General features: G+C 47.6%; 2 protein-coding genes across 6 annotated transcripts; both read left to right on the top strand.

The window, feature by feature from the left end:
- The first annotated feature begins 5,834 nt into the window (after positions 1-5,834).
- On the top strand, positions 5,835-8,344 carry APOA5 (apolipoprotein A5). The gene is made up of 3 exons (XM_045370973.3): positions 5,835-5,894; positions 6,008-6,119; positions 6,641-8,344. The coding sequence occupies exons 1-3, from the start codon at positions 5,846-5,848 to the stop codon at positions 7,578-7,580; spliced, it is 1,101 nt and encodes a 366-aa protein (XP_045226908.1). The 5' UTR covers positions 5,835-5,845; the 3' UTR covers positions 7,581-8,344.
- On the top strand, positions 6,786-19,346 carry ZPR1 (ZPR1 zinc finger). 5 transcript variants are annotated; one of them, XM_005579726.5, is made up of 14 exons: positions 6,786-9,547; positions 10,058-10,219; positions 10,640-10,730; positions 11,117-11,187; positions 11,844-11,930; positions 12,090-12,212; positions 12,572-12,619; positions 12,797-12,863; positions 13,270-13,340; positions 14,086-14,175; positions 14,672-14,782; positions 15,481-15,567; positions 17,781-17,846; positions 18,862-19,346. In XM_005579726.5, exons 2-14 carry the CDS (start codon positions 10,061-10,063, stop codon positions 18,994-18,996), a joined length of 1,206 nt encoding a protein of 401 aa, XP_005579783.1. In that variant the 5' UTR covers positions 6,786-9,547; positions 10,058-10,060; the 3' UTR covers positions 18,997-19,346. The 5 variants fall into 5 exon arrangements, 4 of the variants coding, with proteins under 4 accessions (XP_005579783.1, XP_045226906.1, XP_005579782.1 ...); XM_045370971.2 differs by having other exon boundaries at positions 8,960-9,070; XR_012423727.1 differs by lacking the exon at positions 6,786-9,547 and adding an exon at positions 9,692-9,901 and having other exon boundaries at positions 12,797-12,859; positions 13,220-13,340.
- The last annotated feature ends 3,190 nt before the right edge of the window (positions 19,347-22,536 follow it).

Raw genomic sequence — 22,536 nt, 5'->3', positions numbered from 1 at the left:
TTATTATGCCTGCAATATCAATGCATGCGATTCCTAGGAAGGTCATGCAGAAGCGCTTTAAACTACAAGCCTGTCCATGCTCCTGTCTACAACTGGCATTGAAACATAACGGCCTCTCCCTTTCCGTCTCACACTGGCTGACTCTAACCTAGGCTCATAGAGAGAAGGGATAGAAAATGGATTAATAGTTTCAAGTGTCCCCTCTGCATCTCATAAAAGACCTTAGAAAGGGCAGTGATAATGCCGATTTGCAAAAAGACAATCCAACGCAGTTGTATTTTACAGCACAGGCTCTTTAAGTTTGGGTTATCAGCAAAAACCCATTAGAGTATGAGAAATTTCTTTTTAAATTGTGGCAAAATATATGTAATATAAAAATTACCATTGCAGCTATTGTACATTGTAGCTAAGTATACAGTCCAGTAGCATTAAGTACATTTACACTGTTGTGTACCACTATCTAGCTCCAAAAATCTTTAATCTTCCCAAACAGAAACTTGTACCCATTAACCAATACCTTCTCCTCCCTCATTTCTCCTAGAAACCAGAATTATACTTTGTGTCTCTATAAATTTGACTACTCTGGGTACTTCATATAAGTGGAATCACAGTATGTGTCCTTCTGTGACTGGCTTCTTTCAGTTAGAATCATGTCTTCAGCCAGGTGCAGTGGCTCACGTCTGTAAACCCAGCACTTTGGGACGCCAAGGTGGGTGGATCACGAGGTCAGGAGATCAAGATCACCCTGGCTAACACACTGAAACCCCGTCTCTATGAAACATACAAAAAATTAGCCGGCTAAAAAATTAGCCGGCAGGCTCCTGTGGTCCCAGCTGCTCAGGAGGCTGAGGCAGGAGAATAGTGTGAACCCAGGAGGCAGAACTTGCAGTGAGCCAAGATCATGCCACTACACTCCAGCCTGGGCAACAGAGCAAGACTCCGTCTCAAAAAAAAAAAAAAAAAAAAATCATGTCTTCAAGATTCATCCATGTTATAGCATGTGTCAGATTTCCTTTTCTTTTTTTTTTTTTTTTTTGAGACAGAGTCTCTCTCTGCCACCCAGACTGGAGGGCAGTAGCACAATCTCAGCTCGCTGCAGTGTCTGCCTTCTGGGTTCAAGCAATTCTTGTGCCTCAACCTCCCGAGTAGCTGGAATTACAGGCATGCACCACCACACCTGGCTAATTTTTGTATTTTTAGTAGAGACGGGGTTTTACCATGTTGACCAGGCTGGTCTTGAACTTCTGGCCTCAAGTGATCTGCCTGCCTCGGCCTCCCAAAGTGTTGGGATTACAGGCGTGAGCCACTACGCCTGGCCCCTAATTGTCATTATTTAAGGCTAAGTGATATTCTGCTGTCTGTATACACCACATTTTGTTTATTCATTCATCTGTCAATGGACATTTGGGTTGTTTCCACGCCTTGGTTATTGTGGATAATACCACTGTGAACATGAGCATACAAATATCTGCTCCAGTCCCTGCTTTTAACTCTTTTGGGTATATGCCCAGAGGTGGAATTGCTGGGTCACAAGGTAATTCTAGGTTTAATTTATTGAGGGACTGTTGTACTGTTCTCCACCGTAGCTGTACCATTTTACCTTCCCAGCAGCAGCATCCAGTGGACAAGCGGTCCAGTTTCTCCACATCTTCACCCACACTTGTTACTTTTGGCTTTTATATTATTTTTTAAAAATAACATTCTAATGGGTGTTAAGTGGTCAGAACTGGTTCTTTTAGGAGAAGAGATAGAGGTCAGGGGGATGGCTCACACCTGTAATCCCAGCACTTTGGGAGGCCTAGGTGGGCGGATCACTTGAGGTCAGGAGTTTGAGATCAGCCTGGCCAACATGGTGAAACCCCATCTCTATTAAAAATACAAAAATTAGCTGGGTGTGGTGGTGTGCACCTGTAATCCCAGCTACTTGGGGGAGCTGAGGGATGAGAATCGCTTGAACCCGGGAGGTAGAAGTTGCAGTGAGCTGAGATTGCACCACTGCATGGCCTGGTGACACAGAAAGACTCTATCTCAAAAAAAAAAAAAAGAGTAGAGACAGAAAAGCATTGAGAACACAGCCTCAGCTCAGATCAGTCTGCCATGGTGGGAAGCCATTAATTCTTCACTCTTGAAACCTTTTCTTCCTTGGTGTAGCAGAGGCTGCAAGTCACCTCTGCAACTTTATTCTTCCCTTCTTTCTCAGTTATAAAATCCCTGATTTTAGAAACATCTTTATTGAGATGTAATTCACATACCGTAACATTCACTACAATTGAATGGTTTTTAGTATATTCACAGATTTGTACAACTATCATCACAATCTAAGTTTAGAACTGTTTTCATCATCCCACAAAGAAACCCCACACCCATTAGCAGTTATTCACTATTTCCTCCCAACCAACCTCCCCTCCTCCCAATAGCCCTAGGCAAACACTAGTCTACTTTCTGTCTCTACTGATTTGTCTTTTCTGGACATTTCATACAAATAAGATTTTACAACATGTGGTCTTTTGTGACCGGCTTTTTCCCCCTAGCATAATGTTTTGCAGGTTCATCTGTGTTGTAGCAGGTATCAGTACTTCAACCCCTTTTATTGCCAAGCAATATTCCATTATATGGATAGCTCATATTTTGTTTATCCATTCATCAGTTGATGGACATTTGGGTTGTTTCCGTTTTCTTGACTATTATGAATAATGTTGCCATGAATATTAACGCACAAGTTTTTGTGCAGATGTGTATTTTCATGTGTCTTGGTTTTATACCTAGGAGTAGAATTGCTGAGTCATAGGAGAGCTCCTCCATGTTTAACCATTAACGAACTGCCAGACTGTTTTCCAAAGAAACGGCACCATTGTACAATCCCACCAGCAAGGTATGAGGGTAGAATCCCTGATTTTTAACTGATCATTGAGCTCAGGCCCATTCAAAACAAAGATGACATTTCCTAACCTTCCTTACAAGTAGTTCTGACCAGTGGGATGGGAGAAGAAGTTAGGTTTTGTCTTTAAAAGAAAGAGTGGCCAGGCGCCGTGGCTCACGCCTGTAATCCCAGCACTTTGGGAGGCTGAGGTGGGCGGATCATCTGAGGCCAGGAGTTCGGGACCAGCTTGACCAACATGGAGAAACCCTGCTCTACTAAAAATACAAAATTAGCTGGGCATGGTGGTGCATGCCTGTAATCCCAGCTACTCGGGAGGCTGAGGTGGGAGAATCGCTTGAACCCGGGAGGCGGAGGTTTCAATGAGCCAAGATTGTGCCATTGCACTCCAGCCTGGGCAACAAGAGTGAAACTCCATCTCAAACAAAAAAAGAAAGAAAAGAGGGTACACTCTACACTCTCTTCTCCTCCACCCTGCCCCCTTTCCAGTGGCTGGATGTGGACATGGTGGTAAGCTATCTTAGATCATGTGGACAAGGGAAACACATAGGGATATTAGAGCCTCTAGACAGAAGGAACTTAGGACCCTGGACAGCTTTGTGGAGCAGTGCTTCCATACCAGTGAAGTTTTGTATGGGAGAAAATACACATTTTTAACTTCTGTAAGCCACTGTTATTTTGGGTCTCTCAGAGCAGCCATATATAATTTAACTAATATATTTTCTTTCTGTGATTCTTCTTTATTTTGATTATACTTCTACTTCTTTGCCCCTCTTTTAGGAGGGAGGTGCTGCTCCAAGCACTAACTCAGAATATAGACCCTCTCCCTCTTGCAATTGTGCCAGCTTGGAGTTCTTTGCTTCCACTGTAGGTGAAGGAAGGAAAAAGTATGGAGAACTCACATCCACTCTTCATTATCCTCAAACAGAAGTAACCCATTTTCTTCTGCTCACAGCCCATTGGCCAGAACTAACTGTATGACCCCAATCTAATTGCAAAGGAGTCTGGGAAGTAGAGCACAGTACATGGATCTTTGGAAAGCGTTAATTTTCTCTGCCAAAGGTTTCTTTTTTTGTTGTTTTTTTTGAAATAGAGTCTTGCTCTGTCACCCAGGGTGGAGTCCAGTGGCCCAATCTTAGCTCACTGCAACCTCCCCCTCCCAGGTTCAAGCACTCCTCCAGCCTCGGCCTCCCGAGTAGCTAGGATTACAGGCGTGTGCCATCACACCTGGCTAATTTTTTTTTTGTATATATGCATACAAAAAATATGCTAATTTTTTGTATATATGCATACATATACATACATACACATATACATATATGTATGCAAGAATGTAACATATATGTGTGTATACATATACACACATATATATGTCCCTTGCAGCCAAGTCTAATTCTAACTAATACAAACTAACTCTAAAAAATGAATATACATTCACCAGGGGATAGGCTATTTCAAGCAGAGGGAAGAGCCTGTATAAAGGCTCAGGGAATGCTGTGGTTTTATGTGGCAGCAGACGAGACTGGAAATAAGTCAGGATGATCCACAGTGGAGGATGAATTAAATGGGCAGGAGTGTGGCAGAAAGACCTGTTGGAGGCTATGAATGTAATCAAAGTGACAGACAACTGGTGCAATGATTGTAGTGGAAATGGAGGTGAGGAGATTGATTCAAGATGCATTTAGGACCAAGAATTGGGAGCTTGTGAACGTGTGTGTATGAGTACAGTAGATGGAGTGGGTGTGTCATCAGAGAAGATCTGAGCATTTGGGCTTGCTCTCCTCAGAGGCCCTGCTGGTGGAGTTCAGCCTTTCCCCATGGGGCAAATCCTACTTTCACTCCAGTTCCTGGGGCTCAGAGTCCCTGGCCCAGATGTCTCTTGCCATCTCATCTTCACCCTGCCTGGCTTCCCTTGCTTGTTCCAGGATTATTTCACAAAGAGGGACGTGGTTGGGTCTTTAACCCTGTGAATGCCAGCTCTCCCCAGGATGCCTGAGGAGCCTGTAGTGGAGCTGTCAGGGGCTGCTCAGGTTCTGGCTGGCAGCTGGACACTGTCCGTCTTGCCAGCTGGGACACAGTGCCTCTGGGTAGTTGTGTAAGAGAGGGGCCCTTGGCAGACATACAGGTTCTTCTCTATTGGTGGGCCAGCCAGCAGGTCAGTGGGAAGGTTAAAGGTCATGGGGTTTGGGGGAAACTGGGTGAAGAGTTCAGACCCATTCCCAGTAAAGCCTCTGGGAAGCACTTCTCTACTGGGGTAGCCCCTGATACCAGGGCACTCATTAACCCTCTGGGTGCCAGGGAAAAGGCAGGAGGTGAGTGCTGGGAGGCAGCTGAGGTCAACTTCTTTTGAACTTCCACGTGGTATTTACTCAGAGCAATTGGTGCCAGAGGCTCAGGGCCCTGGAGTATAAAGCAGAATGTCTGCTCTCTGTGCCCAGACGTGAGCAGGTGAGCAGCTGGGGCAGAGGGATGGGGGTCACAGTCCTAAGGCAGGGTATCGCAGGTGGCCTCAGGGGCGAGCCTGGGGTGGCCCCTAAGACGTCCTCTTGGAACACTTTGGCAGAGTTGTATCTTTGCCCTCGTTATGGCTCAGCGTTTCCCACCATGAAATGGGAGGGAGGGAGACAGGTGGGCAGGGGAGAGGTGGTAGAAGTGGCCTAGGGAGCTGCTCCTGGGGTCTGGGACCTTTGCAAAGGGGTTAGAGCAGCACGCTCCCTGCTACCTGACTGAGGTGGCAGGGGCACGCCCTCTCCCCATGTCTGAGGAAGACACCCAGCCTCCTTGACTCACCTAGGTCAGTCCTCTTGAGCCCCAACAGCTCTGTACTCCCCAGCCCAAGGAAGGGTTAACAGGATTTCAGGCAGTTGCCCCTGGAGAGGTCCCCTGGGCAAGTCACCTGCACCATGTCCCTTCTTCTGCTTCTTCCCCTAACCAGGCCTCCCTCCACCTGTCTTCTCAGAGCAGATAATGGCAAGCATGGCTGCCGTGCTCACCTGGGCTCTGGCTCTTCTTTCAGGTGGGTCTCCGACCCTGACTTCAACGTGGGAGTGTGGGTGGAGGCTGGCCTGAGGGCCCTGTCCACCCTGGGGAGGAGAGCCCAGGCCCTGATTACCTAGTTCCTCTCCGCAGCGTTTTCGGCCACCCAGGCACGGAAAGGCTTCTGGGACTACTTCAGTCAGACAAGCGGGGACAAAGGCAGGGTGGAGCAGATCCATCAGCAGAAGATGGCCCGCGAGCCCGCGTGAGTGTCCAGGGGAAGGGGAGTAGGCGAAGGGAGGAGACAGCTGGACCATGCCATGATGCCCTGCCTCTGCTGCCTCAACCTCTGTGGCCGCTGCTGGGACAGAGGAAAGGAGCGGTGCTAGCTCTGCCCGCAGATCCCGGCCATCCTGGGCTCTTCAGCGCCCTCTGCCTGCAGCCCCCATCTTGACAACTCCATAGCTGTTGCCCCATTGCCCACTGAGGCGCGGGACTTGGGATCAACCGGGAAGACGCCCGCTGCAGTCCCCAGAATCAAAGGATGATGTGGCGCATCTATGTTTATTTGTAGAGTGTTGTAGGTCTGGATTTGCATGTGCGATGTGTTTGTGCTTCGTGCGTGAGGAGTTGTGACTGGCCAGGGTTAGGACAACAGCCCTCGACTCTGGGGCCAACGCCCTGAGTCCTTGGTTCCCCCAGAGGATCAGTGACCGATGACTTGGGGATAAAGGAGATGATGGGGGCTAGCAGTCTGATGACCTGGATATCTGTCCCCTTCCCCAGGAGCCTGAAAGACAGCCTTGAGCAAGACCTCAACAATATGAACAAGTTCCTGGAAAAGCTCAGGCCTCTGAGTGGGAGCGAGGCTCCTCGGCTCCCACAGGACCCGGTGGGCATGCGGCAGCAGCTGCAGGAGGAGTTGGAGGAGGTGAAGGCGCGCCTCCAGCCCTACATGGCAGAAGCGCACGAGCTGGTGGGCTGGAATTTGGAAGGCTTGCGGCAGCAACTGAAGCCCTACACGATGGATCTGATGGAGCAGGTGGCCCGGCGCGTGCAGGAGCTGCAGGAGCAGTTGCGCGTGGTGGGAGAAGACACCAAGGCCCAGCTGCTGGGGGGCGTGGACGAGGCGCGGGCTTTGCTGCAGGAACTACAGAGCCGTGTGGTGAACCACACTGGCCGCTTCAGAGAGTTCTTCCACCCCTACGCCGAGAGCCTGGTGAGCGGCATCGGGCGCCACGTGCAGGAGCTGCACCGCAGGGTGGCTTCACACGCCCCAGCCAGTCCCGCGCGCCTCAGTCGCTGCGTGCAGGTGCTCTCCCGGAAGCTCACGCTCAAGGCCAAGGCCCTGCACACACGCATCCAGCAGAACCTGGACCAGCTGCGCGATGAGCTCAGCAGGGCCTTTGCAGGCACTGGGACTGAGGAGGGGGCCGGCCCAGATCCCCAGATGCTCTCGGAAGAGGTGCGCCAGCGACTCCAGGCTTTCCGCCAGGACACCTACCTGCAGATCGCTGCCTTCACTCAGGCCATCGACCAGGAGACTGAGGAAGTCCAGCAGCAGCTGGCGCCACCTCCACCAGGCCACAGCGCCTTCACCCCAGAGTTTCAACAAACGGACAGTGGCAAGGTTCTGAGCAAGCTGCAGGCCCGTCTGGATGACCTGTGGGAAGACATCACTCACAGCCTTCATGACCAAGGCCACAGCCACCTGGGGGAGCCCTGAGGGTCTACCTGCCCAGGGCCATTCCCAGCTCCTTGTCTGGGGAGCCCTGGCTCTGAGCCTCTAGCATGGTTCAGTCCTTGAAAGCGGCCTGTTGGGTGGAGGGCGGAAGGTCCTGTGCAGGACAGGGAGGCCACCAAAGGGGCTGCTGTCTCCCGCATATCCAGCCTCCTGCGGCTCCCCCATCTGGATGCATTACACTCACCAGGCTTTGCAAACCCAGCCTTCCAGTGCTCATTTGGGAATGCTCATGAGTTGCTCCATTCAAGGGGGAGGGAGTAGGGAGGGAGAGGCACCATGCGTGTGGGTGAGTATCTGCAAGCCTGTTTGCTGTGATGCTGGAAGCCTGTGCCACTGCGTCCTGGAGTTTGGCTCTGGTCACTTCTGGCTGCCTGGTGGCCACTGCTACAGCTGGTCCACAGAGAGGAGCACTTGTCTCACCAGGGCTGCCATGGCAGCTATCAGGGGAATAGAAGGGAGAAAGAGGAGAATATCATGGGGACAACATGTGATGGTGTGTGAATATCCCTGCTGGCTCTGATGCTGGTGGGTATGAAAAGTGGGGGCCGTGATAGGAGAGGGCAGAGCCCATGTTTCCTGACATAGCTCTACACCTAAATAAGGGGCTGAACCCTCCAAACTGTGGGAGCTCCTTAAACCCTCTGGGGAGCATAATGTGTGCTCTCCCCATCTCCAGCCCCTCCCTCTGGACTCCCAAGCTGAAGCCTAGACTTCTGGCTCAAATGAAATAGATGTTTATGATAGAAGTTTGCCTGGTGTGACTCTCATTTGGACCATGTCTGAAAGCAGTGGCCTCACCACTCTCCCCAAAGCACACCCATCACCCACTCCATTCCCTTGCTGCTCTTTCTCATCGACCCCCTCCCAGTCCAGGTCTGTCAAAGGGGTTCTGACTGGGCTCTGCTTCAGGGATCCTGGCTAGACAACGCTGTCTGTCACACCTGGTGGGAGGGCCTGAGTTACGGACCCTTCCTCCGCACCTGCACTATTCACTAGCCTGCTCCCCACAGGACAGTGTGCATGGAATGCAGGCTGTGTCTGGAAGACCTGTGGCCCTGGGGGACCTGAAATTCCTGAGGTGGGCTGCCTGCTTCCTTTGTTCCTGCTGTTCTAGAGTTTAAATGGCCTCTTTTTATGCTGGACTCTCTTCTTGGGACTCTCAAACTCTTTCACTCAGCAGCATCAATGCTCCCTATAGATCCCCTGGGAACTGAAACTGCGGTGTGGTGGAGGAAGTGGAAAGGGTAAACACAGTCTCTTGTCTTTGGACTGCCCTGTCCGGCCCCCTTTCCTCCCAGTTCAGCCTACTGTCCCAGGGTTCTCAGCACCTGCCTGTTCCCCAACCCCGTAGCACAGACCCCACACATATGTAGGCTCATCATGCCTGCAGGCTGGTCTTCCCTGACACCCTGGATGTTGACAATAGAACTGGGTTGTGGACCCAGCACCTGGAGAGAAGAAGTGCTAGAAAGGTAGAAATAATAAAAGGTGTTTTTGTTGTTGTTAGGAAACTGGAAAAGCATGGGTCAAGGGGGTGGGCTATGGTGGGGATGGGAGGAGGTGGGAGTGAAAATGAGGGCTGTGTACTTGAGGCTGGGATTGGGGAAGGTAGTGATGAGGACAGAATAGGGAGTGGGAAGGACAGAAAAGGACAGCCGGCTTCAGGGATTGAGAGAGGGGAAAAAGCTGAGCCACCCGGAGGGGGGACCTAGCACGCAAGCAGCATGTGGCCCAACACTGGAACCAAGCATCCCGGCTCCGGGCGCACCGTCTCAGGATTCCCCAGGGACAAGTCCGGCCCCTTGTCCTCAAGGCTCTACCGACGTAAGGACCAATAGAACCCGGTGCGGTGGAGCTATTGTGAAGGAGCAAAAAACTGCCCTGGTTCTAAGAGGACGTCTTGGGGGAAGTGACGGCTGAGTTGAGGTGGATCTGGCTGGCGATGGAAGGTTCGAGCCATATAAACCTGGGAACCCGGAGCCTTTGACGACATTGTTCCCCAAAGGCCCGGAGTCTGCGGACTCTTTAAGAAGGGAGGCGGGGGTGGTGGCAGCTGGCGGAAGTGACGGTAGGGGTGGGGCCGCTAGAGCGGCGGAAGTCGGAAGCAGAGGTCCAAATTGCGCGTGGTGGCCATGGCGGCGAGCGGGGCTGTGGAACCCGGGCCCCCGGGGGCTGCTGTCGCCCCCTCGTCCGCCCTGGCCCCGCCGCCCGCCGCTGATCACTTGTTCCGGCCCATCAGCGCCGAGGACGAGGAGCAGCAGCCCACTGAGATCGAATCGCTATGCATGAACTGTTACTGCAATGTGAGGCGGGGGGGTAGGGCTTGGGCCGGGACGAGCCGGGGGTCGGACCCAGCCAGGTGGGCCTTGCCGGGGACCCCGAGACGCACCCGGAGATAGTAGGGCGGGGAACGGGAGTTTCATTGATTTTTTTTCCTTCGCTGCTTTCTGCTTCACCAGGGCATGACGCGCCTCCTGCTCACCAAGATTCCCTTCTTCAGAGAAATAATCGTCAGCTCCTTTTCCTGCGAGCACTGTGGCTGGAACAACACGGAGATTCAGTCGGCAGGCAGGGTCCAGGACCAGGGAGTACGATACACTTTGACCGTCAGGGCTCCGGAGGTGAGAGGACCTTGGAGCAGGTACCTCAGTATTCTAGAGGGAGATTGGGGACTGGGGTCAGAGCTCGGGTCCAGGCGGTCTGATCTTAAATAAATCCCCCTATGTCTCCTAGCCTTAGTTTCTTTTGTAAAATGGTACTGGTGTTGTCATCAGCTCAGGTGAGATAAGATTTGTGAAAATGCTTCGTAAATGTCTGAGCATATGAAATGAGCAGTAGTTGTTATGAATAGTATTCTCACCATTTGGACAGCCTGGCTCACACCACCTGTACTATTTGAAAGGAGCAGTCTGGACCCTGTGGAGCGGTGAGAGGGAGAGACAGCTGGGCTGGGGTCTGATGGAAAGGGGACAGTCTGGTTATTACTTGAGGAGAAGCTGTTCTGCAGCCTCTTTGTACTGAACGTATTCCTTTCTGCCCAGGACATGAATAGAGAAGTGGTGAAGACTGACTCTGCTACCACAAGGATTCCTGAGCTAGATTTTGAAATTCCTGCCTTTAGCCAGAAAGGAGGTAAGTTTAAAATCAGAGTATTTGGGCTATTCACATGTAGCCAGAATCTTACCCGCTTTCTTGCAAACCCCCTGGTGCCAGGTCTAATGGTTTGTGTATGGGTTCTACCATGTAATCATTGTGATTTTCATTGGTTTATCATGAGTAGAAAGCTTAGGTCAAACAGCTCGAGATGGTAGAAAGTAATGGTAATACCATAGTGTGTTTATTATAGAATTTTAGCATCACTGTTATCAGGCATGAATGGAACCTTGCACCTGGCCTTCTCATTTTATGGATGAGGAAATTAAGACCCAGAGAGTTCAAGTGAATTGCCCAGGGTCATACAGGCACTTGATAGCAGAGCTAAGGCTAAGTCACACTTGTCTTTTGTTGTTGTTCACAAGCTCTGACCACTGTTGAAGGATTGATCACCCGTGCTATCTCTGGCCTGGAGCAGGACCAGCCTGCACGAAGGGTAAGCTGGGGTTTTCTGATTGTAGCGGCTCAAGGAATAATTGCTTATATGTGTCTGACTATAGAGTGTCCCATGTGTCTGAATAGTCTCTGACTAAATTTTGGAAACTTGCTGGGTAAGCATATGGTGGTGCTGGAGCTGCTAGGATGTTGCATATGTTGTAATTATTGTCTTTTCCACTTCCCTCTCTCAGTATATATTCAGGCCTCATCAGACAGACGATATAACGTTACCTCTGAAGAGCTTTTCCTAATCCCCTTGGGTTATCTGTGTTTCCTGAGTATTCTGTTGCATTCTTATATTTATTATGACAAGTAATATACTTGCATACTATAACTGCATACTATAACTGCATCTTTAGTTATTTGTCTCCTTAATTGACTGGGGAGTCCCATGAGAGGACTGATATATTTACTATTATATCTCTAACATGGCATGAGTGGCTGGGCTAAATGGTTGAATGAATGAGAAAAATGAGGCTTGCCTGTCACCACCCGTCAACTTCAGGCTTGTTTGCTACATCTCATTATGAAGCCTGAAGTTTCCACTCACACTGAGACAGGTGGTGACTTCCTAATGGAAGTAACATGGGCATGACGAGGGGCAGGGCATAAGTACACCACCAGGGCTGATGCTTTACTCTCTGTTCACGGCAGGCAAACAAAGATGCTACAGCTGAAAGAATTGATGAGTTCATTGTCAAACTGAAGGAGCTAAAGCAAGTAGCCTCCCCTTTCACTCTGGTGAGTATTGAGAGACTGGAGTTGCCCTCGATTAGGGGAGGAAGGACTATTAAGACTGCTGGGATTTTCCACTGTGGTGCCTGAGTGGTCTGATAGTAGGTGATGTAGGATTGTTTATGATTTCCTTTTGCAATGACTCTCTCTTCACCCATTTGTTAGATCATTGATGATCCCTCAGGGAACAGCTTTGTGGAAAACCCACATGCTCCTCAGAAAGATGATTCCCTGGTGATCACACACTACAACCGGACCCAACATCAGAAAGAGATGCTGGGGCTCCAAGTAAGTGGACTAAAGGATCCAGAAGAATGCTCTGGAATTATCGCACACTCTGGATTGCTTGGAGTCAGTGGAACTTATTTTGCTGCTGCTGCTCTGTGTGCCCTATCTCAGCTTGTTTGTGCTTCTCATCTTGCTCATGTCCAGGACTTGGGTAAACTTCACAGAAAGGATGGCAGTGGCTGTGATCCTATCTTAAGCCCTGTTCTTCCCTTGGTTGGGGCTTTACTTTGTGGTTTCTCTAACTGATGAGGTAGCACCTGACATAAGTGAGCCAGAGCATTTTCTTCCACTCCAGGGCAGGGTGTTGGGGACACTGAGTTATACCTGCCAACATGCGATGTGCATCTTTGCCATTTTAGGAAGAAGCACCAGCAGAGAAGCCAGAAGAGGAAGATCTCAGAAATGAAGTGAGTCACATTGGCTACTGGTGAGGAAGGAGCAGAGCTGTGGGCTGAGACTGATGCTGTTCAGCATCTGTCTTCCTTGTCACCAACATAGATGACCACCAGCATACCAACTGAGTGTCTTTAGCCTGAACATCCCATCGGGGAGGGCTCACCCTTTGTCCCAATGTTGTGTTCCAGGTGCTCCAGTTCAACACAAACTGCCCAGAATGCAATGCCCCTGCTCAGACCAACATGAAGCTAGTACGTATCTTTTGCCAAGCAGTTGGGTTGCTCTTCCTCTGACTCAGGCATGAAGATTATAATTAGGCTGGGAGCATCCCTTTCAAGGAAAGCACATACGTTATACCCAGTAATAAGGAGGATATTATCTTTGATTAGACTGTGTACCTTGGGTTTTATGTTCAAAGAGAAAATTAGGCCATGGTCACTAGACTGTGTGTATGTGGTCTGAGCCATGCCTTCAAATGTGTGAACAGGGATCGTCATGGGTTGGGAACTTGCCCTCTTCTGGAGCACTCTGTGGGCTGCCTCTTGTGAATATTTCCTGCAGTTCTGGGACCAGCATATGTTTGTGTGGGGTTTGGCTTTGTTTTTCCCCAGATGGTGGTCCTGTTCACCTGGATGTAGATTTCCTTAACTCCGTTTTCCAGAAATCCCTCACTTTAAGGAGGTTATCATCATGGCTACCAACTGCGAGAACTGTGGGCATCGAACCAATGAGGTGGGTGGGCACCATTATTTGGGAAGAAGACTAGCTTAAGGTTAACCCCCTTTTAACTATCATTCTTCCTAAATACTTCAGGACTTGGGGGCAGGGGGTGTAGAGCAGCTTGGGTCTTTTTCTTAGGTCTAGTGTAGGGTAAAGAGCCCTTGAAGGAACGGGAAGTAGCCTAGAAAAGAAAAGTTAGAGATTCTATAACTTGTTTAAGACATATTAAAGGTTGATGATATAAGAGAAAAATCTTTTGACCCACTCCTCAGAGGTGTGGAAGTTCAGTGAGGCAGACTTAAGACTTCACAATGAAGAACCCAATAGAGCTGTCTGAAAATAGAATGAGCTGCCTTGGAGAATTATAAATTCCCTTCTCCTGAGTGTATCTGAGTATAAGCTAATTCAGTTCTTTAACCAGAATATTATAAAGGAGACACTCATTGGATGCAGTGGATGAAAGGACTGCAATAAATGCTTAAAAGTCTCTTTCAACCCCAAGAGTCAGGTTTTTTAAAGGTAAATTCAGAGTTTGTTGGCAGTTTGGGAGAGGTTTTGGCATGTTACCAGGGTTGGGCACTGCTCCTGGCCAGCTCTTGGTGTTTTTGGTTTGGGTGACTGCTGTTTAGAAGGCTCTTTCTTTGGTAGCTATTAGTGGGCCTAACTGATTGGAGGTCTAAGCCTACACTCCACGTCTCCTGGGTACCAAGATAGGCTCAGGTCTTCTCTCTGTTGCCCCTGACTGTTACCTATGCAGGTGAAATCTGGAGGAGCAGTAGAACCCTTGGGCACCAGGATCACCCTCCACATCACAGATCCCTCAGATATGACCAGAGACCTCCTCAAGGTAACAGTCAGCTTGGGAAAGTCAGTGTCCTCCTCCTAAGTTAGATAAGCTGTCTCTATCTAGGTGAAGCTGTCTTTTAGGAATAATGTTCAGGGCCATGAGGCATCTCCTACTTCCCTGGCTTTGAGGACCCCTGAGCAGAGGGGATTAATCCAAGGTTGGAATTGCAGATGTAGAAGGTGACCTGTTAGCTCTTTCTGATGACTGGGTAGCTTTTTGGCCTCCAGTGTTTCTCTGGGTCCTCTTCTCTGTCCCCTAATGACAGGATACCCGACAGCTTGAAACTATGACTGAGTTTCCCTTTATTAAGTTGGATCCATTCCCGTGGTTCAGATGGACAGGAGTGAGTCTCAAGCTTTAACAAGGGAGTCAGAGAAAACTGGGACAGCTGCCCTTGTCCCCAGTCTATCACTACTGGTATTAATTGAGCAGGAGGCCTCTGGTTGGCTTTCTTTGCTTCTGACTTAAAGCTTAAAACTGACCTCTCATCTCACAGTCTGAGACTTGCAGTGTGGAAATCCCAGAGCTAGAATTTGAACTGGGAATGGCCGTCCTTGGGGGCAAGTTCACCACCCTGGAAGGGCTGCTGAAAGACATCCGAGAACTGGTGAGTCACCTGAGTAGCGTGTAAACCATCTTTGAGCAATTTGGCTGTGTGAAAAAGGACTGGAAAACTTCAAACATCCTAGTTTTCGGTGGTGGTAACTGTGGGTTTCTTTGCCTTAAAGCTGGTTTAAGAGACTTAAATATTATTTTGGATTGTGAAGAGACAAATATTATTTTGGATTGTGAAGATAAGTTTATGGGAAATGTTGAATGGAAATTCCAGGCCTAACTTTGGGACTTCATAGTTATTTTGTGGTCTTGGAGAAGTCATTTATTTTACTGGAAAGTTAGGTGATGAGGGTCCTTCTAAGCACCTAAAACTTCCCAACATAAAAAACATACATGTGTTGACTTAGCCCAAATATTTATCTTCTTGATGAATTATTTCACTTGATTCTCTGTTGGGCATTTTGTATTTGTAAATTGTACTTTTTCTTTGCATTTCTTCTCCAAATTAGTATTAGAGATCACATTCTAAGAACATGTTTCGGTTTTTGTTTTACATTGCCAGTTTTGTTATCTTGGCACATTATCCCATAGACTCCTAGTAGCGACTGCCTTGGTTAGAAAGGTGGTGTGGTCTAAATGGAAACCAAGTTTCCCTGACTGGGCACCCACTGCCACCCCCTGCGTAGTTTATGGTCAGGCCTAACAAATATAAAGCCAGTATTCACACAATTTGGATATCATTTATTGCAGGTGACCAAAAATCCTTTCACACTGGGTGACAGTTCCAATCCTTGCCAGAAAGAGAGACTGCAGGAGTTTAGCCAGAAGATGGACCAGGTAAGAGGTCACTGGCCAGTCAGTACTTAGGGTCCAGTGAACAAGAGGCTGCATGCTCATGTCTTGCCACTTTTTGAACATCTAACCATCGTGTTGGGCATTCTTCTGGTTTTCTTTTTCTTTTTTTGTTTTTGGAAACAGTCTTGTTCTGTTGCCCAGGCTGGAGTGCAGTGGCGCAATCTTGGCTCACTGCAACCTCTGCCTCCCGGGTTCACACAATTCTCCTGCCTCAGCCTCCCGAGTAGCTGGGATTACAGGCGCACACTACCACGTGTGGCTAATTTTTTGTATTTTTAGTAGAGACAGGGTTTCACTATGTTGGCCAGACTGGTCTCGAACTCCTGACCTCGTGATCCGCCTGCCTCGGCCTCCCAAAGTGCTGGGATTACAGGCATGAGCCACCGCGCCCGGCCCTATTCTGGTTTTCTGTATTCCATGTCTTCTTTCTTGTTTTTCTCCCTTATTTTGTTAGAGCATCTCCTCCAGTAGCTTCCTGGGACAAAGCACATGGGAAATAAAATTTCTGGGACCTTCCACGTCTGAACATTTCTTTATTCTGTTATCACACTAAAGTGATTATTGGCTGGGAATAGGATTCTAGGATAGAAATAATTTTCAAAGACCCTGCACTACGGTCTTCCAGTTTGGCAAAGACATTGCATTACAGTCTTCCAGTTTGGCTGTTGAGAAGTCTGAAGCCATTTTGATTTCTGGTCTTTTATATGTGACCTAGTCTTGTGATCTCTTTGTCTTCTTTGATGTGAAAAAATTTCAGGATGTGCCTTGGAGTGGGTCAATTTTTTTTGTTTTTGTTTTTGTTTTTTGTTTTTTTTTTTTGAGACGGAGTCTCGCTATTTCGCCCAGGCTGGAGTGCAATGGCCGGATCTCAGCTCACTGCAAGCTCCGCCTCCTGGGTTTACGCCATTCTCCTGCCTCAGCCTCCCGAGTAGCTGGGACTACAGGCGCCCGCCACCACGCCCGGCTAGTTTTTTGTATTTTTTTAGTAGAGATGGGGTTTCACTGTGTTAACCAGGATGGTCTCGATCTCCTGACCTCGTGATCCGCCCATCTCGGCCTCCCAAAGTGCTGGGATTACAGGCTTGAGCCACCGCGCCCGGCCGGAGTGGGTCAATTTTTACCCACTGGGCTAAGCACTTGGTGGATCTGTGGATCTTTTCAGTCTGGAAAACTCATGTGGTTCAGTTTTAAGAAGCTTTCATGAATGATTCTATTGAAGATTATCTTTTTTCTGATTTTTTTTTCTGTCCTTTCTGAGAACTCCTGGATTTTAGATATTAGACTTACTTGTCTGGTCTTCTATAATTTACTTTTTTTTTTTTTTTGTTCTATTTTTGGTTTCTTGGTCTTTTTGTTCACTTTGGGAGATTCCCTCAACTTTATTTTTCAACCTTTCAATTGACGTTTTCATTTCCACTAAAACTTTTATTTTCCAAGGAGCTTTTTAAAAAATAGCATCCTGTCTTAAGGATGTAATATTTTTTTCTTCTTGAAGATTATTATTATTTTTTAAATTTTTTGAGCATGTAATTTATATAGCGCTTCTTGATACTGATGTTGGATCTTTTTTGACATTTTATTCTCCTTGCATCCTCTTTTTTCCCATTTGATTTCCCATCTTTCAATGTTAAGGGCTTTGCTCAGATGTCTGATAATCATTGTCTTCTTACAAGTAGCTGACTAAAGACCTGAGTAGGGGGTAAGCCTTGTTGACATGGGGCTTATTACAGGGGAATTTAGCTTAGTTGTTTTGTTGAGGTGGCCTCCAATGACAGAATTGTTAGGTCTTTCCTCTTGGGCTAGTCAGATTCCACTCTGTGGTTGTTGCATTTCCTGGCCTGAGGGTAAAGGCTTGGCTGGCAGTGTTCTGAGAGCTGTGGAAAGGGGGCTAGGGTGTGTATGTATTCTGTTTCCCATAAGCTTACATTCATTTAACCTCATTGTTCTTGATTCCTTTCCCTCTAGCTTCAACTGGGCCAGCACCCCCCAGTCCACAGCTTGCTGATGTTGGCTTTTCTAACAGTCCTTGTTTTAGATCCTTTCCCCTCTACTTTCAGAGCTACCTAATTTCACCAATTCTTAAAACTTTTGGGGATTCTGTAATATAAATTGGGTTGGCTCTTGTCTGGCAGACATAGCCCCTTTTTACCAGAGGTTATGTAAAATTTACTTGCTGTGTTCTCTCTCTCCTTTAGATCATCGAAGGTAACATGAAGGCTCACTTTATTATGGATGATCCAGCAGGAAACAGTTACTTGCAGGTATAGTAGACCTTCCCTGATGTTTCATAGAGATACATTTTCTGATCTTCCTTGAATATGTATCATTTCCCTAGAAACTGAAAGACTTGATTCTAAAAGGACTGCTTTTTACCAAGGAGGCGAAGTTAGAAGATACATAAGGGAGAAAAGAGGGGGGTGGGGGAGAGGATTTTTTTTTTTTTAAGTGTATGTAAAGAAGGAAAAAAAGGGCCGGGCGCGGTGGCTCAAGCCTGTAATCCCAGCACTTTGGGAGGCCGAGACGGGTGGATCACGAGGTCAGGAGATCGAGACCATCCTGGCTAACACAGTGAAACCCCCTCTCTACTAAAAAAAAAAACTAGCCGGGCGAGGTGGTGGGCGCCTGTAGTCCCAGCTACTCGGGAGTCTGAGGCAGGAGAATGGCGTAAACCCAGGAGGCAGAGCTTGCAGTGAGCTGAGATCCGGCCACTGCACTTCAGCCTGGGCGACAGAGCGAGACTCCGTCTCAAAAAAAAAAAAAAGGGAAGAAAAGGATACTCTGAGGCTCCTTTTTTACTGTATTCTAGCTCTTGTCCCAGTTCTGGAGTTTTCATTTTGTACATCTGATTATGGAGTGAGGAGAAATGGTGCCTCGTCCAGAGGCCAAGATAGGAAACTGATAGGCTTTAAGTTGACTGAGGAGATAGTCCGGTGATTGATGTGCCTTTAACATTGATTGAATGCTTACCATGGGTCAGGCAAAACTTCTAAGTTCTTTCCAAGATTAAGACCATTGCTATACTTTTTATAAGAAGGTGCAGATATTACAAAATAGGTGGATCGTTCCCTGATTCTGGGGCTGGGGTCTTCCATGCCTGGCGCATGTGGGCTCTGTTGCTACCCACTAGTTCAGTCTAGCCGTGGGAAATTGGAGGCCAATAAAAATAAGAAGAAAAACCCAAAACTCATGATGTTCTTGGGAAAGTGGGAATTGGAAGCTGCCTGCAGGGAGGGGGAGTGGCACGGTGGCACTGATTGTCTGTCCTTGACCTTGCAGAATGTGTATGCACCTGAAGATGATCCTGAGATGAAGGTGGAGCGTTACAAGCGCACCTTTGACCAAAATGAGGAGCTAGGGCTCAATGACATGAAGACAGAGGGCTATGAGGCAGGCCTGGCTTCACAACGGTAGCAGTGGGGGGCTCAAGGGCCAGCGTCCAGTGCTGCTGTTTCTGTAGGTTATTTATTAGTATCAGAAGAAGGCTGGGAGTGTCCTTCCCACCAGCCCTTGCCCATGGTGGGGAGGACATCTGGTCTGGGTCAGACTTTCTAAACAGCTTGTGATGTAAGTGTGAGCCTCTTGTGTTACTTAACCTTATTTTGGAAGTTTTGAATTGGCCTCGGAGGAAACCCAGAAATGAACCAGGGGTATGTCATTATCACTTTTTTCATAGCAAGTCCTTACCCTCCCTCCACTTAATGCTCTGTCCTCTAAGGTTAGAACTCTGAAGTTGGAGAAGGTGGAATAAAGTTACACCTGGAGTTTGGTTTTTGGTTTCGAGTATATAAAATACTGACTTTCAACAGGAAAGGAGTCTCCTGAGGGGAGACCAAGTCCAGCACAAGTGAAGGAGTTACCATTGAAATGATGACTTTCAAACAGCACTGGCCTCTGTATTGACCCTATCCTTGTTGATATGCTGTTAGAATTCAGCCTCCCAAAGAAAATTTTCCCGCGTATCCACTGTAATTTGGGGATTGCAGCTGGCATTTAATTCATTCCTGCAACAGATGCTTGCTTATCTATGTTATGCCAAGCACACCACAGAACAGAGGACAAAATAAATCTCTTTCATGGAACTTAAAGTCTAGTGGGAAAAACGACAGTAAACAGATGAGGAAAACAGTACATCAGATGGTGACTAGTGTCATGGAGGAATGTAAAGCAGGGAAGGGGCTGGGTTGTGCAAGGAAAGCGGGAGTAGGGAAGATCTTCTGAACAAGAAGGTGATAATTTGACATTTGGGCAAAGCTGAGGAGGTCAGGGAGTGAGCTGTGTGGGTAGCTGGGGAAAGAGATTTCCTGGCAGAGGGAACTGCAAATGCTAGAGCTGTGAGGTTAGAGCCAGTGGGGGTATCTGATCAGTTAGCCCCACTCTCAGTTACAAATGTTGAAACACATTCATTCAGAGGCAGGAGGCTCTCTGCAGTTGTTCCGAAAGTTAAGGACCAGTGAGCACTCTGCTGCTCGGGCCCTGGACTTCCCAGCCAGTGCTCTTTGCACTATAGTTTCCTGCCTCTCATAAACAAAAGGTGACTCCTGCGGTGCAGACTGCATGGTATTTGTTCAATAAAGACCAGTTCATTGATTAAGATGTTATCACAAACCTTACTGCTTTGTGTTGCAAACTTCGGGTTTTTTTTTTTTGGTAGAGACAGTCTTGCTCTGTTGCCCAGGCTGGAGTGCAGTGGTGTGATCTCGGCTCACTGCAACCTCTGCCTCCCAGGTTCAAGCAATTCTCCTGCCTCAGCCTCCCAAGTAGCTAGGACTACATGTGCACACCACTACGCCCAGCTAATTTTTTTTGTATTTTAGTAGAGACAGGGTTTCACTGTGTTGCCCAGGCTGGTCTCGAATTCCTGAGCTCAGGCAATCCGCCCGCCTCAGCCTCCCAAAGTGCTAGGATTACAGGCATGAGCCACTGTGCCCAGCCTATTGCAAACTTAACTCTGAAGAATGAGTTAGAGATGACTTAGCAATCAGACATCTACTCTCATTGCTCTGTTAAACTATTCTCATAGGTCACAAGTGATTTTCCAGTTGGAAAAGGTTATCTCTTTCTGTCACTTTTGATAGTGGACCATCTCTTCTTAACCCTTCTCTTGGCTCTCCAGATACTGTACCTTTGGCTTTCCCTTCACTTTGAATCTTTCTTATTTGCACAGTTTGCCTCCTCCCTTTTTATTAAATTTGTTTCTGAGAGTTCTGCTTTCAGACATCTCCCTGTATCAGATTCTTTGGCATCTTACTATCATGTGGGACTAACTTCCATACCTGTATCTCTAATTTTCTGTGAGGGTGAGAGTAAGGTGTTTGGAGACTCAGGTTAGCAAATGACTCATTCAAACTATAAAGCTTCAGTACTTTGAGCAAACTTCTCACAGGCAACTATTCTACCCTAAGAGATTATCTCTAGATATGTTTCCAGCTGGCTTGGGAATCTAAGTTTACCAGACAACCCTCTGATCTATCGTTTGGTCTCTAGACTTCCCCATAGTGTAGGTGTGCTCTGTTAAGATAAACTGCAGTATCAGGTTCATTTTCCATTGTGAAGGAAAAAAAATGGCACTCTGGCTTACTACTGAATCTCTTGTGAGTTTGATTGATGTAAGGCATTCTCCCAGAATCCACCTAGGAAATGATGACCTGAGTTTCTGAACTTGCAAAGACTGAGGACCAAATGCCAGACCGGGATAACCCAGCTAAGATACTTCCTGCCCTTTGATGACAAGGCATTATTCAGTTTCATACCCTTCTCTTGAAGTATCTCTCAGCTCCTTTCTCATTTCATAAAGTGTGTCAGGATGGGAGCTTACATATAGTTAACTGAGTCTTGCTCCACAGGCCCTAGCATATGACACATGGTTAATAAAATCTGTTAAAATCCTCCATCCTAGATCAAACCCTATTAGGACACTAGGGGTAACATCTATAGGTAATAAGATAGGGAAAGGGTCTTGCTTTAAAGCCAGGGTAGGTGAGTCAAAGTGCCAAGAACATGTGGATTCAGTTTCACAGCCACGAGTAAAATCTAGGTGGAAAAGTTTTGTGATTGTGTTAAAAAAGGAAAGAGGTTCGTGCGTGAGGGCATGCCTCCTGCTTTCATGGGTCAAGTATGTGAAATGCAGCCATGTTCAGTCATTAGACCTGTGGACGAACATATAGGTAGGTACTGAATGTACGTCTGTGTCGTGATGAGTAAGTGGAGGAGCGAGGTGAGTGTTGGGAGCAAGTATGAAGGGCAGTTGACTTGGCCAACTGAAAGCTTTAATGATGGCAACACTTTCATTCTAACATCAGTCTATTTCCTTCTTTGTATACCTGGGGTATGTGCCTGATGCACACTGCAGAAAATGGTGCCTCTGCTTACATTTAGGGCAGTGGTGGTTAAGACTACTTGGCTTTATTCCTATTAAAAATTTTTTTTGGCCGGGCACAGTGGCTCACGCCTGTAATCCCAGCACTTTGGGAGGCCGATGCGGGCGGATCACGAGCTCAGGAGATTGAGACCATCCTGGCTAACATGGTGAAACCCTGTCTCTACTAAAAAATACAAAAAATTAGCTGGTTATGGTGGTGGGTGCTTGTAGTCCCAGCTACTCGGGAGGCTGAGACAGGAGAATGGTGTGAACTCGGGAGGCGGAGCTTGCAATGAGCAGGGATCCCGCCATTGCACTCCAGTCTGGGAGACAAAGTGAGACTCCGTCTCAAAAAAAAAAAAACAAAAACGAAAAAACACTTTTTTTTAAGCACTTCTTTTTAAGGCAAATGGCAGTGTTTCCAACTGTGAAGAGAAAAAAACTGCTTATTTTGTGTGTTCACCTCAGTTTAGTATTGGCACTTCCAATGCTTGTTTTCCTAGTCTGTAAAATGGGGATAATTAAGATAAATAAAATTATCCCCATTTTACAGGTGACAGAACAGCCTCACAGAGGCTAGGTAACTTCCAGAA

The sequence above is a fragment of the Macaca fascicularis genome, chromosome 14 (assembly GCF_037993035.2).
Source record: "Macaca fascicularis isolate 582-1 chromosome 14, T2T-MFA8v1.1".
NCBI classification, from domain to species: domain Eukaryota; kingdom Metazoa; phylum Chordata; class Mammalia; order Primates; family Cercopithecidae; genus Macaca; species Macaca fascicularis.
The sequence above is the reverse complement of the archived record's forward strand: the minus strand, read 5'-3'. Positions and strand labels throughout refer to the sequence as shown.